The 16,676-nt window shown below is 45.4% G+C and overlaps 1 protein-coding gene across 6 annotated transcripts in view; it reads right to left on the reverse strand.

Moving 5' to 3' along the window:
- LOC126544652 (E3 ubiquitin-protein ligase MIB2-like) overlaps window positions 1-16,676 on the reverse strand; it is a 285,660-nt gene that overhangs the window by 82,146 nt on the left and 186,838 nt on the right. For all 6 annotated transcript variants that reach the window (XM_072287224.1, XM_072287223.1, XM_072287226.1 and 3 more), the window contains exon 7: window positions 8,497-8,639. In XM_072287224.1, the coding sequence (XP_072143325.1) occupies window positions 8,497-8,639 (143 nt within the window). The remainder of the gene's footprint in view (window positions 1-8,496; window positions 8,640-16,676) is intronic.

Raw genomic sequence — 16,676 nt, forward strand, 5'->3', positions numbered from 1 at the left:
GGTTTTTAAGTATGTACTAGTATATTATTTCAGTGCAGTAGCTTTCGTGCACTCAAACAAGACATGGATTAAGAAAGTCCAATAAAAATGCTATATGCCTCATCGTATGCATTGTGCTATTAATTTCCTTCTGAGTTTTAATAATGGATGGCTACTGCATCGAGTGTTGTGCAATAAAATAATATGCCACAGGAATAGCTGTGTGCCTCACAGAACAAATTGAATGACTTTTTCAGTGAAAACATTGTAGTAGGCTGGAAACAATAAACTGCTTTTTTTGTGCGTGTTGGTTTGAAGTTTATAAATTGGGAAAATAACCTGTTAATATATATGTTTATTATATTATGCAAATGAGCTGCCCCCATAAATTCGAATCAGTTCTTCAGTAGTATGACTTGGCAAAGGGCAACGAAAGACACGCATTAAAACCCTCCGTTTCTCAAGCTTGCATTATCTGACGGTACGTCATTTCATTATTGTCGAGAAACACAGATTTGACATGTTGAAACCAGTTGCAATAGAACATGGTCATTACATAGTGAATATTTTTCTAAGAAACGCTCAATGTGAAGGCCTCCAGATGCGGTGTTGATGCTTCAAAAGAACCCAGAATAATAAATGAGGTCCTCCATGGGCAAGATTTGACAGAATCAAGAATCGGAAGGAGACAAGCTACGAATTACATTAGATTTTAGCTATTCTAGATGTCTTTTGTGAGTACTACAGGTGTTTCTATTTTTTGTGTTGATTTTCTCAGAACCTTCGTTCTTTCTTTCTTTCGCTTCTTCATTCATTGAGTGGACTAGGGGCAGAGGCAGCCATGTGCTCTTCACTCAGGCAACCTTTCTGCCTTCTAGTGCCGGTTAGTAGTACTACGTGCTTGTACTATAAGCGAACGAGCAATGTTTGTTTGCTGCTCCTCCCGTGTCGACAAGCTTAGCGAGCACCTTTATCTGACTATGTGTTTGTCGCGAAAAGCTTATTAATGTGTGTCGACGTGGAGTCCGATCCTGGGCACCTTAAGTTGAATCTACGCTGTAAGCCTAATAATGACGACGTGCTTTCTGCTATTGCTGCTCTTTCGTCGAAGTTTTTTTCGCGGCATAAAAAAATGATAGATGCTCTTAATAAATTTAGAAATACCGAAGACGTGCTTGCAACGAAGGTATCCAGATTAACTGTTAGAGTAGCCGCAGTTGAAGCGTTTGTTGAACTAATAGAAGGCGGGCAGTTTAACACTGACGTGCCACGCATTGCTGATGCAGTGAGCAAAGAACAGGTCGCACTGCAGTCCCATCTTGATGATCTTGAGGTCCGTTCGAGGCACGAAAATATAATATTTTATGGAATCACCGACACTACTTCGGAAAATTGGGCAGAGTCGGAAACACAGCTGCGTAATTTTCTGTCCTACCAGCTGAACTTGAATATCCAGGAGGGACAGATCTCACGGGCATATAGATCGGGCAATTTCGTCGCAAACAAATCACGGTCAATTACCGTGAAATTTGCATCTTCAAAGTTAAAAGATGGAATTCTTTCCCAAAGAACCAAGTTTAGGGACACCGGTGTATCATTAGGTGACTGTTTCTGAAGGACCACGCGACAATTGCGGAAACACTTAATTGAATATTGCAAAGCAAGCGCCTATTCTTACACACTTCGCCATAACAGACTCGTTGTGAACGGAAAAACATATGTGTACTGCGGAACTACAAACAGGGTCTGTGAATCCGGGCCTCCTCTTACTTCGCATGTTCAAGCTAACACGATCTAAGATATAAAGCAATCTTGCAATACTAGAGGGAATTGAGAAGACTCTAGTCAGCACAACATAAGAACTTTTCAGCCGTGAACTCAGCGACATTACGCAGGCTACAAACGGACCACATATACAAACCTCCAAAAATTGCACGTATGCTAACCAACAGCATACAAAGACATATGCCCATGGTACGGAAGCACACCGACGCTCTACCACATCACATGGGAATGTATGGCTCACACCGAAGAGCAAGAAGAGCATAACACGAGAGCAATGTGGGAGGCATTGTTATTTAGCTCCGCCCTCGAGGATCAGCTCAGGCTGGTCCGGAGCGCAGAAAGGATGGCGAGGGCCAGCGATGCCTTAGAATAGGGGCCCGACCACACGGCGTTACCCCGTTTTAGGGGCAACGAAGTCCTTTTCTGCAAATAAAGTTTTGCTCTTCTTCATCAGTAAACTTGCCCACCGCCAGCTCATCCTAGCAAATATCGCACTCTAATACCGACAACCTATCAATTGTATTCACGAATATCAGAAGTATCCCTAATAAGCGAACCAATTTGTCGTTCGTTGCCGATTCCTGTCCAGCGGACATCATCATCCTCACTGAAACGTGGCTATCAGCTAAAATAATAGATAGCGAAATCTTCGACTGCGAGAAAGCCTGTACTATTTATACGTATGGCCATGACATTCACCCCGGAGGGGCCGTATTAATTGCTGTCAGTGACTCACTTGTTTTTTCACCTGTTGCAATTGTGTCCCCTCTGGAATTAGTGTGTTTACGTGTTCAAGCTGGCTATCGAGAATTTCTGTTCTGCGCACGCTATCGGCCTCCCACTGCACCTATGTCGTTTTGTAATGAATTATATGACGCACTTAATAGCGTAACCATTCGATTCCCCAGCATGCCATTGTTCCTTTTGGGCGATATTAATTACCCTGCCGTTATGTGGAGCGACCAGGCTACATAATTCTTCTGAGTGCATTAATTTTCAGAGCCTCTGTAAAGATTTCAATCTAACCAAACTTATTCTTTAACCAATTAGAACCACTGTATCAGTCTCGAACATTCTTGATCTTGTTTTGACCAACACGCCTGATGTAGCCTGCCCTCTTACTTACCTAAGTGATCATTCTTTGATCCACTTTACAATCAAAGCTAGGACCTTATCCGACAAAAAGCATGAAATGGTTCGCGATTACGGTCGGGCAGACGTAACGTCGATAATAGCCGAAATGCAATCAGTCCTCCTTGATATTATGTGCGATTTCTCTGGGCGCACAGTTGAGGAAAACCGGTGCCTCTATAAAACTAAACTAGGTTTTCTTGTCCAGCGCTTCATACCACAGTGAAAGATAATTTCTAACCCGCGGTAGCCCTGGTTTACTACTGCTCTACACGGCTTTTACACAAAAAGAAACGTCTTTTTCGTCGTGATAAGCGAACCAATAACCCCGATCATTGGGCTGCCTATTTCCAAGTAAACATGTAGTACAATAATAGCATCGATCAAGCCAAGGATTTGTTTTTCAACACTACTTTACCGAATATGTTGCAAACTAACCCGCGCAAGTTCTGGAACATTGTCAGTGGCGCAGAGAATTGTCCTATCTAACTTGTACGTGATGATAATACTTTAGTCCCTCCTCCACAGTGCTGATCAGTGTTTAACGACGCGTTTCTTTTTTCTGTAAAACCACACCTGTTTCTTGTCCATGTTTTCACGACCGTAACTTTCCTCCTATGGATCCCATAATCATTGATTCTGTAGGCATTGGTAAACTCATTAGTAATCATAAATTTCATCTTCGTCTGGCTGTGGTTCAATTACGTCAAACATATTGAAAATCACTGAACTGTACTCCTCTGTTACTTTGTCCAACATTTTTGCTCAATCTTTAGAGTGCTCCACAATTCCCGTTGACTGGAAGGTAGGGAAGGTGGTCCCTGTCCATAAGACTGGTAATATAGACCTTCCCGATAATTGCAGACCAATATCGCTTACAAGCATCCCATGTAAGCTTCTTGAGCACGTTATTTATTCACATTTATTCAAATTTCTAGAGGCAACTTCTTTCTTCACTAACTCTCAGCATGGTTTCAGGAAAATGTTTTCCTGTGAAACGCAGCTACTATCTTTTTACTAATGATCTCTTTATAAATAACGACATCATCTTTGACACTGATTGCATATTTTTGGATTTCGCTAAAGCTATTGAATGGGTGACCGTATGGCTTACTTACTTCTTAAGTTAAGCAAACTGAACTTAGACACCAAGGTATTCCGCTGGATTAAAGATTTTCTTTCTGACCGCACTCGATTTGTGTCTGCTGACAACTGCTCATCTACTCTTTCGCCTGTCTCATCCGGCGTCCCACAAGGACCAGTGTCGGGAACCTTACCCTTTCTCATTAGCATTAACGACCTCCTTGACTGCATGGCGTTTTCATCAACAAAACTTTTTGCCTACGATTGCGTTCTCTATAAAAAACTCGCCCAACCCTCTGATCAGCATGAAGTTCAAGAAGATTTTCACCACTTGTCCTCATGCTGCAATAAATGGATGATGCGGCTCAACATCGAGAAGTGTAAAAGCATGCGAATAACCCGTCAGGGCAGCGAGTATTTTCTTGACGGCATCCGACTGGATACTGTGACATCATACAAGTACCTCGTCATCCACATCAGTTGTGATCTTTCTTGGCGCATACATGTTAAATATGTTACTAAGAAAGCAAACTGCATGCTGTGGTACTTGCGACGCAATTTTTTCCGAGCACCGTCGTCTGTAAAACTACATCTATATAAATATGTTGTTCACCCTTAATTAGATTACGCATGCGCTATCTCGGACCCAAGAACACCACACTTTCAGAAATTATTGAATCCACCCAGAATCGCGCGGCACGTTTCATTTTATCAAATTACTCTCGGCATGCCAGCGTATCATCAATGAAAGAAACACTTCCCTTACCTGAACTATCTTTGCGCCGTAAATACTCTCACCTATAATTGTTCCACAAGATCTGTGATTATAATCCGATTTTAAAAGACGTTCTTTTTTCCACTCCCATCTACGTGCATCGCGTTCAGATCATAACTATAAAGTTGGTTTGCCATCTTTTCGGACTAATTCCTACAGCGAATCTTTCATTCCAAGGATAGCAAAGAATGGTACCACCTTCCCGCTTCCATCGCCGCCAACATCGACGTCAACAGCTTCAAGACTGCCATTCACGAAACCTTTTGTTAAGCTGTTTTCTTTATTTTTTATGACTGTATTTCTTCTCTATTTTACTGTGCAAATATTTCGATTCACCACTCCTTCCTGTAATGCCCTTGGGCCTTGGAAGTATGCTAATAAATAAATAAATAAATAAATAAATAAATAAATAAATAAATAAGTAAATATCCAACCATTGCATCTTTGTTTCCTTACGGGGGTATGAACCATTCCTGATGATGATATTGCCACGACAAACTTGGTGACATTCAAGTTGCGCGCCCTTTGCATTGGGCACTGTGCACGCCGTACAGTGGTGTTGCTCAGTTACAACAGGCAGCGATCTTCGCGGCACGGGCAGCCAGTTGGACCCGGCTCGCATGCGCCACGCGCACGAGGTGTCACGCGAGGAGAAGAGGAAGACGGTTCGAGCCCAGTCTGGGAACGCGACTGCCGCGGATTTCTTCACGACCGCAGTTACTTTTACTTGTGGGCACAAGTTCGCCTTTAATAAATATCCTTGTTTTACTAACATCGTTACAATATTTTTGTATCGATGAACTAGAGGTCGCTTTTGTTCCGTATGAGCCATTGCAACGAGCCACTTAAGGCTTTCGTCTCAATACAGGAAACCTTTTATCGCCATTACATACCTGATTCTCTCACAAAAGCTAAGACTCATAAAAATTTCTCTTTATTTCTCTTTGTACATTCTTTCTCTATGGCTCTTCATTCTAGAGCACGGGCGATGTAATATGAAACTTCAGTCACTCATGCTAGTCGGAACTACAGCGTCTGTACCCGTTTCTGAGGAGGGGCAAAGCATCGAACATATCGTGTATGTGGCTCATGCAGATTTGTGTGTGGGAGGTCTGGTGGGGGGGGTCTCACTTTGGTATGGTGATTGATGATGATGATGGCTACACGAATACTTACGATCATTATTTAAGCTCCTTGCGCCCAACAAGATGTGGACGAGAAGATATGAAACGCACAGTGCTCGTATGTTTCATATCCTCTCGTCCTCGTCTTGTTGTGCACTAAAAGCTGAACTATGTCATACGAACATGCCTAAACATGCACGTTAGTCATTTACAATCGTTCATAATAATAACAATAATAACAGTTATCACAATAACCTTAGTGAAAAGTAATCATAGTAGAGATAAGCAGGGGTGATAGGAGCCAACACTGCTCCTAGGCCACTGATCTGTACTGAATAATAGTGGCAGGTACATATGAGTACACGTGCACCAGTGGCGTAATTCGAGTATACAACCAAATTAGTCAGCTGCACGGTCTAAGCTAAGCGGCGATTACAGGAAATCATTTATGAATGCCATTTCTTTGTCACTTAATGCTAGTGACCTCCCCCTCGCCCGCCCCAGCGTGATAACGCGTTTATTTCCTGCTCTTTTTATGAAGAAAGCTTCGATTATCTCCCTTTCAGTGCGGCTTATTGCTTTCCTAAGAAAGGTCGTTTTGTCGAGGAGTGGCACACAACCACAGCGCTTGCAGTGGTCTGCCAAATGACCGCCCAAGTTGCTGTTCGCCGCCAACCGGTGCTCGCTGGCTCGATAATTGAGGCATTGTCCCGTTTGTCCAATATGCACCTTGCCACACTTTAGGGGAATATTGTAAACGACATCGCTGACACAATGGGTGTAGAGTGTGACGTGCTGTTTGAAGCGTATAGCCGGCAGCTTAGTCGCCATCAAAGAGCAGATTTTGGCCAATTCGCATGGGACGGAAAAAACAATGTGCACATTGTAACTGCGGAGTGTTGTGAGCACGGGCGTGGTATTGAAACGGAGTGGTCGATTGTGATTTGCTGCTGGACAATCTTCAGATTCCCTAGCGGACTCCCCTAGGGAAGACGAGGGTATTAAAAGTGGGAACTTTTCAAGCAGGGGTGCTGATGTGAACCCTAAAGTTTAACTTGCTCCTGGATGGAGTGGGCTTCCGTACAGGAGCTGTGTAACTAAACCTATAAACCCTTTTTCCTTCATTTTCTACAACCTGACCTTCCAGTCAATGGGCTTGGTGGATTCGTTGCCCTAGCACTACCTTAAGCTGCAACACCACTTAACAAATCAGGTCTGTGAAAGCCAAATTGGAGGTTCGCGCGACTACACGTGGAAGAAGCGACGAGCAAATGAAAAGAAAATGGCAAAAGAGGCCAGCAAAATATTGTTAGTAATGAATACTTCATCTTCTTTAAAGTACTTGGCACTGTACAAGCAGTATGAAGACGTTAGAATATGCTGTGCTTAGATGTTACGTTTAAAACCTCTTCTGGAAGTTCACTGAACATTTCTGCTACATACGCACATCTAGCCTTGCTGAACCTCTTCGTACAACAGTGTGCTGCGAACGAACTGGGTGCCTTGCGCATTGACCGCGGAGCGACATCATAATAATAATAATCAATCAAACAAAGGTGTATTTTAACGTGGCCAGGAACAACCACGAGGGTTTGCTGGCGCTCTAGGCAGAACATTTGCACAGGAAGAACAGTGCGCTCAGATACAAAAAATAATAATTTCGCGAATACAGATTTTAAGAGCTTAAAATGTGCACACGAAAAGAATACAAAGCAAAAGTGGAGAAACAGAAAAACGATTACAGAATGGCGGAACACACAAAAGACATGAGTTTTTTTTTCCAGTTATTGAAATAACATTAATATTATAAATAATAATATTATTATTAATAATAATTTTTTCACCATCTCAGTGCGTGTTCTAAGACACATTTCTTTTGATACAAGAAGCGTTGGCCTTCCCGCGTCTCGTTTTACTACTGTGCTTGCCTTGACTATGTGTTCCAGTGGCCATAACCCGACGCAACTGATTTCCTGAGGCATACAGAGACAGCAATAACGCTAGCTTGTATTAGTTTTGGCTGAACATGAAAGGAAAAAAAATATTTTAATGTTGAAGTATGTAGGCCAGCTGTGTGTGCTCCGATAATGAAGGGCCGGAACCTAATATATCAACGTTGAACAAGATTTTAAAGAAAATAAAGCCCATGAGGGCCAAACTGCAACGTTAAGTACGCTTTCCCGTAAAGCAAATACAACTTATTTTTTAGAGCACTGTTAATTGAACCATAGGTTTAGCCTGACAACGATGTCGGGCCTGCTATTCTGTCACGTGTCATAGGCTGGCGCTGCGCACACAAATTTTAAGGGCGGTCAGAACATCTGGACATGCCCCTGGTCGACTTCTGGATCCGCGTATGCATAGCACGTGGCACATCACACAAGGTGCACGGCTTGTACATGGCAAATAGTGCAGAGCCGCCTTCGCACCCACGTTAGTGCTTAACACCAATTATACTAATACCATTACTTCATTGCCGCAGCAGTAATGCACGTGATATAAACCGGACTAGATATTCTTGAAATAATTCACCAAGATTCAGTTACTTCACCAGCAACACATCTAGTTCAACCTCTATGCAATGCGAGATGAGGGTATGGTAGTGCCAAAAGAGCCTACCTTTTCCATAAGTGGGTTCCAGCCTCCATGTCCCTGTTGGAGAAGCTCAAAGCTCTCCAGATCTAGTGTGATTGCAATGCGATCGCCCTCGCAGAACTCCGGACTGGCACTTTTTGAACTGTCACGTCTGACCTTGACTGGTGCTGCAACGAAATAAAGTAAACACTTTTTTTTCTTGCGTACACTGCGGGAGCTAGGATGGTAGTTTGCATGAGTTGGTAAGGTGCCATGGCAAAAGAAGCAGACATAGAACGCAGATGAAAAGTAGCCATGTGATCAGACTGTAGTTTATTTTCATCCCTGTCCAATTGATGCTCGTTTTGCTGATTCACACATTGACGGACATTAAAACGTGTATTTTATGCTTAATAAATAATTCGCAAACTAAAATTACACGTTTTCCAGAATATTAATTCCATGAAACTTTTTCTGTTCATAATGAACTTTCATACTTATTAAGCCCACTATGACTCAGACGTTAAAAGGACCGAGCAACTTTTCTATAAATTTATTCTGAACGAAAGCCAAAGCGAAAACAGTAGAGTGAAAGGAATTATGGCAAAGCAAACCAACCCTATTTATATGTCGCATCAACTTCAAAACACAAGGAAAATTGGTGCCACATTCAACGCAACATTTCAGGTATCTGGATGCCCCATTTTGCTCTATTATGAACTAGTACTGCAGGCACAATTGCTGCGGTGCGTTGACCATACGTAGCAGTATAGTGGCACGCAATGATCACCAAGCCTGCTCTGCTCATTAAAGGCGTTATGTGTACGATTTAAACGGCTTCCAACAGTCGGAAGTTGGCGTGTCATGTGTGCAGCACTTGATGGCTACAATTCCATAGTTAGAACAGCTTCTGCGTGGCTGTCACGATAATTAGGTGATAACCTAAACGCCCGTAGAATGTAAAGTCTGGGTTCTTTCGCAGTACTTACGGAGTGACAATATTTTGAGAATGTAGATCGCACCATTACATACATACTTAGCCATTCACTATAGTGCCACAGCTCAACTTCACGTTCATTGCATGAAGTACGCGAAATGACCGCGCCGTGATTATGCTATCGGTGCTGCTCAACAATTCACTTTTCTCGGCTGTGTTGCACAGCCTCTTTAAAAAGGAACCCGTAACTGTACAAGTGCATGGACAAAAAAGATACCACATGAAGGACTAACCACACCACCACAGCAAATATATGTGCGCTACCAGGTCCCCTGATGTATGATGCCTCCCTTATAGAGGATAATTAAACCTATTAAAACAAAAAAGAAGTAATGACATTGCACTCCAGTACGTAATAGTGTGCAGTTTGTCCATTTTTACAAGAAGACCGAGTGATTCTGCTCATCTTTACACTTCTATGTTATTATTCGCAGGAATGTAGTGCCTGCTCTGTGCAGCCCATTGACTTGGAGTCATAGACAGTTTGTGAAACTACAGGACCCCTAAAAACTTTGGTGCATTGCGGAATACGTACACGCAAATAACGCTGTTTGTATGGGTTGAATTACGACAGAATAATTGTGCGCCCTCAAGATTCTGTAAGGGTATCCTAGCAGTCTCGATATGCTAAATGCCTGCATTCACTTGGCGTTCGAAGTAGGCATGTACGAATATCTATTATTATATATCAAAAGGAATATCGAATCACGAAAAAACATCCAAATCTCGAATCGAATACCGAAACGTCTATCACGAAATTTCATCATTGCAAATTTTCTGCACAACGGTGTTGCACATGTTCGGGAGCGTACTAGCATTGCACAACAGTAATGTAATAATAAGCTATCCGTAACACAAATACACAGAAATGAAGATATAACGTTTGGTCTATTCTCATTAAAGAGAGCTCCAAATTAATGTGCTACTACTAATTGCTGCTAAGTTCAAGTATATGAAGGTCTGGAAAATTTTTTATCTGTAGAATGCCTGTTGAAGAGATAAAGTGATGCTTCCCCTACGAAGCTAAAGAATTAGTTACGTTATTTTCTGTTGAATGTCAATGAGGTTCTCAGTTTGATAGATGGCCTGGGTTTTATACAACAATCCTTTTTTGGGGGGATAGGAAGCATTGATTTACAGTCTTCTGCCAAAATACAGAAGAGTCTTTCCTGTTTTATGGCCCCCGTCATGGTTGTTTAGTGGATTTGTTGTTGCACTGCTAAGCCCAAAGCCGCGGAAACAAATCCCGGCCACAGAGGCCACATTTCCATGGGGGCGAAATGCAAGAACGCCCATGTATCATGAGTTGGGTGGTCATCGAAGTACCCCAGATGTTCGAAGTTAATCCGGAGTCCTGCACTGCGGCGCACCTCATAATGAAATCCTGGTTCTAGCACGTAAAACCGCCGAATTGAAATTGTTCTTACGGCAAAGAGGTTATCGTTAAACCAATCTACGTGGCCCACCAAAGCGCGAACCGCGAATCACGTGACTTTATCGCATTTGCGCACGTAGATATCGTTGACGCTGTGCGGCGCGACCAAGGTCACGACGATCAGCGCTGACGGTAAAGATCAGGCGTTTTTTTTTTTTCCATAGCAACTATATGGACACTCGAAGCGCATTTCTGCAGGCGCAGTTGCCGTGATGTTGCGCATAAAGTTCAGGGCCGATAACACCGTGGCCGCATACTGTAGGCGCGAGCGAACGCGCGCGAGGGGAGGAGGCGATCGGGTATGAATCTCGCGCGCGGAAGGCGGGGAGCGAATGCGCCGTCTTCCGTTGCGCGAAAGTACCGGGGTAGAAAGGCGGGAGGGAGCGGGGGGTGGAGCTGTACTCCGACCGCGCCCGAGGGGCGCCGACGATTGCAGTTCAACATCGCGCTTGCAAGGGGGAAAGCGGGGAGGAAACGTGCCGACTTCCGTCGCGCGCATGACGCGTGGGGGAGGGTAGTGAAGGGCGGGAACTTGTACTCCGGTAGCAAATGCGCATTTATCGGCCGCGCGTGCCTTAAGCCTGCTTCACATGCTTGCTTTGATGATTCACATGCCTGCTTCACATGATGCGATTCACCAGAAACAGTCAGGGCCTACATATCACACAGGATCTTCAGGAAAATCGGGAGATTGACACGCAACTTGCAAGCACATGGCCAAAAAATTAAATTGCACGATACATAGCCATGCAGATATTCCAGGACACAATTGGGCTCATCAGCCCAGCATAAGAGCTGGAAACTGGATGAGTTGGCATGTATTCCTTATAAACTGCAGCGCAAAAAGACAACGGACAAGTTGGAAGCACTCTGTATGTTCACTTCGTTCTTGTATATTCTCTTTCTGTTGGGCTGTAATTAATGAATTCACGACGCTGTACAGCAGAAGAACGATGCCCCCAGCGTAGGCCCCGATTTCACCCCCAAATTTATGTGCACGCACATACGCATGCGCACGCACACACGCACTCACATAAAAGTTGCAAGGGCGCATAGCATGAAGCAGTATCAACAGGATGACACTAGAGAGGGATGAAGGCTAACTTCCAATATTTATTGAGAAAATGAGGCAATTTGTACAGTTTAGCAGAAAAGAAAAGACCTTACAAAGGCCAGGTAAAAATTGGTAATTGAAGCAAGCGAATATAAATAAAAATTTTGCCGAAAGAGAACAGGAAAAAATTCTCGAAGCACAGGAAAAAACAAAACAATACAATCGCCAATCATGCATGCCAGCATCTTTGAAGAAACACTGTTCTTTTTCCAATAGACAGACTGACAACTTGTTTATACAAGCACAATCTACCAATCTACCAGCACAACCTACCTTTGTGACATCAGTCACCCCACCAGGGAGAAGGTCTGCGCGCGGCATTAGCTTACCCGTAGCCTCCTGCTACAGCGGCGCCAAGCAGAAGCTCAATATCGCACTACGGCACAAGCAGTCATTTCTCCACCCCCTCGCCTCAGCAACGCTGCAGCAATCCGTCTGCGTCATCTCGGAGTCGTTTACGCAGTCCCTCCAGCACCCGTTCAAGGAGCCGCTCCCGAAAGTGAACCCGCAGCACCTTCCAATCAAGATGCCACACCACCACTGAACATGCCTCCGTGCATCCAGTTCAGGTAAGCTGGGCAGCCATGGCCTCCCGTCTAACCTCCCTCCATACACACCGCAACCTACCCCTCGCCTCGCCACACCCACACTTCAGCCCTACAACTAGTCATGCAGGTACTTATCTCTCTTCGCCCCGAAATCTCGGACCTCTGTAACGAGAAGACAGTTTTTCAGCAGCAGCTAAGAACGTAGCCGAACACTACAGCTACTACCGAGCGCGCAACCCCCCTACCAGCCAACAATCCCACTCCTAACCAGCCTAAGTGCCCTGCTCTGGAACTCGATAGCTCCATGGATATCGCTCCTTCCACCCCATTAGCACACATAGTACATGCAGCCGCTGAAGGTTGTCTGCAATGGGTGACTGCCAAGCCATGGAGGCCGCCTTTGCCACTGCTACTGAAATGCTCAAAGCAGAACATTAACAACATTCAGAGCTCACCCACAAGGTCCTAACTTACCTCAAGAAATTCGAACGACATATGACAGACGTTGAGGCATGGCCCGACCGTCTCAAAGGAGCCATGCTCAAGAAATGCCACTCACACATTGACGATGCTTCGAATTGCCAACACTAGCTCAGCTGCGTTCCGCATTTGGCAGTGGAACTACCGCGGCTACTCACGGAAATGCGGAGTTCTATAACAGCGTCTACGCACGCTTACGCCGCAAGGACCGTCTGATGTCATGGCCCTTTAGGAGCCCATGATGATGGCGAAACTCACCGGTTATGCGGCCTAGCCCTCCCACGACCACACTACCGATCACCAGCCACCTCTCACCACACTCGTCCACCGCAACATTGCCGTCATACAGTACGATCCCTTTCCGGACAGTGTTCCGCATGTTTCCCTCGAAATCATCATGCTTTAGTGCAAGAGCTCCTTCAGACTATTTATCCTCATTCTGTGTAGCAGTCCCAGGCAGCAGCATCGCTTCTACCGGTTCCTAGCGGTAGCTAATCCTTTTGTCCACGGCTCCACCCGCGTCGTCATGGGAAGCGTCAACGCTCTGACACTTGATTTCCTGGGGATTGGACCACGAGGGACGCAAGGCCCGTCAGCTCTGGCCACGCTTACAGCAACACCGCTACAGCGTCCTCACTGATATTGCCCATCCAAAACGCACTGGCAACTGCGTGTCCAGGAATACCACGCTGAATCAAGCTCTGATAAAGCGTATTCCTGTGCCAGAATAGCTCAATACAGGACACACTGTCAGCAGCCACCACTTTGTACTCCAGAAGCAGATCATGGCTGGTTTGAGTAGATGGGTTGGACGGTCGCTTAGTCTCACAGACTGGGATGCCTTTCAGGCACGGCGCCCTCCGCCCACTCTTGATGTCTGGATCGCCGGCTTCGTGCAGGACGCCTGGAAAGCGACCAAAAGCCAAAGAGGCCAGCCAGCAGGAACTCGCAAACGGAGTGCTGCATATGCTAGAGGCCCTCCAGGTACCTCAAGGCAATAGCAGAATCAGAAACTCAACCGTAAGCTCCACAAGCGCATCGCGCTACTCAACCGGGATATCGAGCACAATGCCCTGCAGCTCACCCATCAGCAATGGAATGCTGTATGCGACGGTATTCAACGGCAACCTAACCTCCCCAAAACCTGCAATATCATCAGGCTTTGTTGATATCCCAGGTTCCCTCGATGATCCCACCAGTAAATCTACAGAGCGGCGAATCTTCAGAGACTACTACATTGGCTCCGGGCTCCGATGATCATTATGGGAACTATCCGCCAAATACACTGGCACCCAAACACCTCAACACCAGCCGCACTACACAGGCCAGTACAACGCTGAGATGGATGCCGCCGTTACCTTTACAGAAATGCAGGCAGTGGGTCGCGCCTTCAGCACCAACTCCGCCCCGAGGGACGACCGCCTTAGTATTCGGCTTCTTCAGAATGCGGACGACGCTTCAATAGCGACCATCTTGCAATAAATCAATGGCGTTAGGGAATCGGGCTCTTTGCCGTCGCCTTGCAAGTATGAAAAATTTTTACTAATTCCTCAACTGGGCAAACCCTTGTGTAACGACTCAGAGCCGATGCATTAGCTCCTCCTGAGTAGTGGCATAAGGGGGTGAAGCCTGGTGCCTGGCTTTGGCCACTTGCCGTTGTGAACGAGACAATCAAATGCCTGATGAAATCAAGGAATCGGTAGTAATTAATGCCTTCTCTCAACAACAAGACACTGGCGTTATTAAAGAGTGGATGCGAATATGCTAGACGGAAAAGGTATGAAAGTGACAATTCCAAAAACCCCGTGTATCAATGTAGAACAATTACGATGTGCAATCGTAGCATGAACAATGAACATCGGTTCAAACTAAATTTCTAAACTATAATCGGGAACGCAAATGTTTAGAGTCCGCAGTCTAAGGAATCAGAAGTGACATACAGTAAACAGGGCGCGCCGACAGTTCTTTCCCATCGATCCGGCCCAAGGGACCCTCGAAGTTGATTCCTCGACGTTGGCGGCTGGCGGTGTTCGGTGTCGGTAAGTGATATCGGCAGCTTATTTGCCTGGGAATTGCTCGGCGGTCATTTATTATAGCCGGAGTACACTAATGAAGTGTCGGATCGGCCGGTTTTTATAAACCTCTTTAGGTGTTGGCTTTCACCTCTTGCCATCTAGACGCACACATGGATAATAAATGCGCACACTGGTTCTCGCCGTTGTTCAGACTCCACTGGCAGTTACCTTCACCAACAGTCAATTTATTCACACACAAAACAATAGTTGCGGATGAAGACGACTTCACGTAGGCCGGGTTTTCTTCCACCGTGGTTCAGACTCTGCTAGCAGTCACCTTCACTGGCAAGCAATTTAATAACACACAAATCAACAGCCACGGATGCACCCAGCTTCATGTAGCACGGTTGTGCGGCTACCATGGTTTCGACCCTACCAGCAGTCACCTTCTCCAGCAGACAATCTAATCAGACACAATACAAGAGTAACAAACGCACATAGCTCAATGCGCTCTTAAAGATCATGTTCCCTACGTTTACGCGAAAAGACGCGGCACGTAGGATTGCGGCACGTAGGCTTGCGGCCCGTTCTTAAATGAGCGATGCTTAATAGGCGTGTATACTTAGGAGGCGGGGGGGGGGGGGGGGGGGGGCAGAGAATTGAAGAAATAATGCGACTTTTGTGACACCTTGCACTTAGACAATCTCCGCCCCATATCCGTCATGTCATGTCTGGGAAGAATCTTGGAACACATTATTCTTCAAAGGCGTACTGCACACCTCGACAAGCACATCTACCACACACTATGTTTGGCCTCCGTCCACACCTATGAACGCAAGACAATATGCTTTAACTATATCCCCAAATCATAGCGCCTCATCAATGTCCACAACTCGATACACTGGCCATTCCTGGTCCGCATCTTACGAAAGCTTTTGGCAGCGTCAAACTGAATGCCATATTGGAGATGCTCTCACATTTGCACGTCGGCTGCAACACATACGGCTATATTACATATTTGCTATTAATCCTACAGTCATTCTAACCATCGGGGGCTACAATACGGCCTCATCTTGCTAAGGAATAAGGGAACACCGCACAAGGCTCAGTACTTTCGCCCATGCTCATCAACGTCACCCTCGTCGGACTCCTGGGACGTCCCTGCCATTCCCCGGCTCCGTCACACTCTATGCGGATGGCATCACGCTCTGGACCGCAGAAGGCAGCGACGGCGAAATCCAAGAATTCTTACTAGTAGCCATCGATGCTGCGATAACATACATAGAACCATGCGGTCTTTCCTACTCTCCGGCTAAATCCGAACTCCTCACACTCAATTCATTAACCCGCAGTCCATGGCGCGCCTATCCCTCGCTTTCCCAGCCTGCAAGTCCTCAGGATCCGTATACAGCAAACCCCTCAAGAATACTGAAACTGTACATAATTTGAGTAACCACGCTATACAAGGAGATCGGATTATCTCGCGTATCCCTACTGACATACTGGTATGAAAGAGGATAACATTCTTTGGCTAGTCCAGGGCTTCATCATCAGTCGCATCGTATGTGTTGCAGCCTTAGTTCCTATGCATCTCCCATGCTGAGAAACACAAAATTGATATCATCATCACAAAAGC

The sequence above is a fragment of the Dermacentor andersoni genome, chromosome 3 (genome assembly GCF_023375885.2).
Source record: "Dermacentor andersoni chromosome 3, qqDerAnde1_hic_scaffold, whole genome shotgun sequence".
Classification (NCBI taxonomy): Eukaryota; Metazoa; Arthropoda; class Arachnida; order Ixodida; family Ixodidae; genus Dermacentor; species Dermacentor andersoni.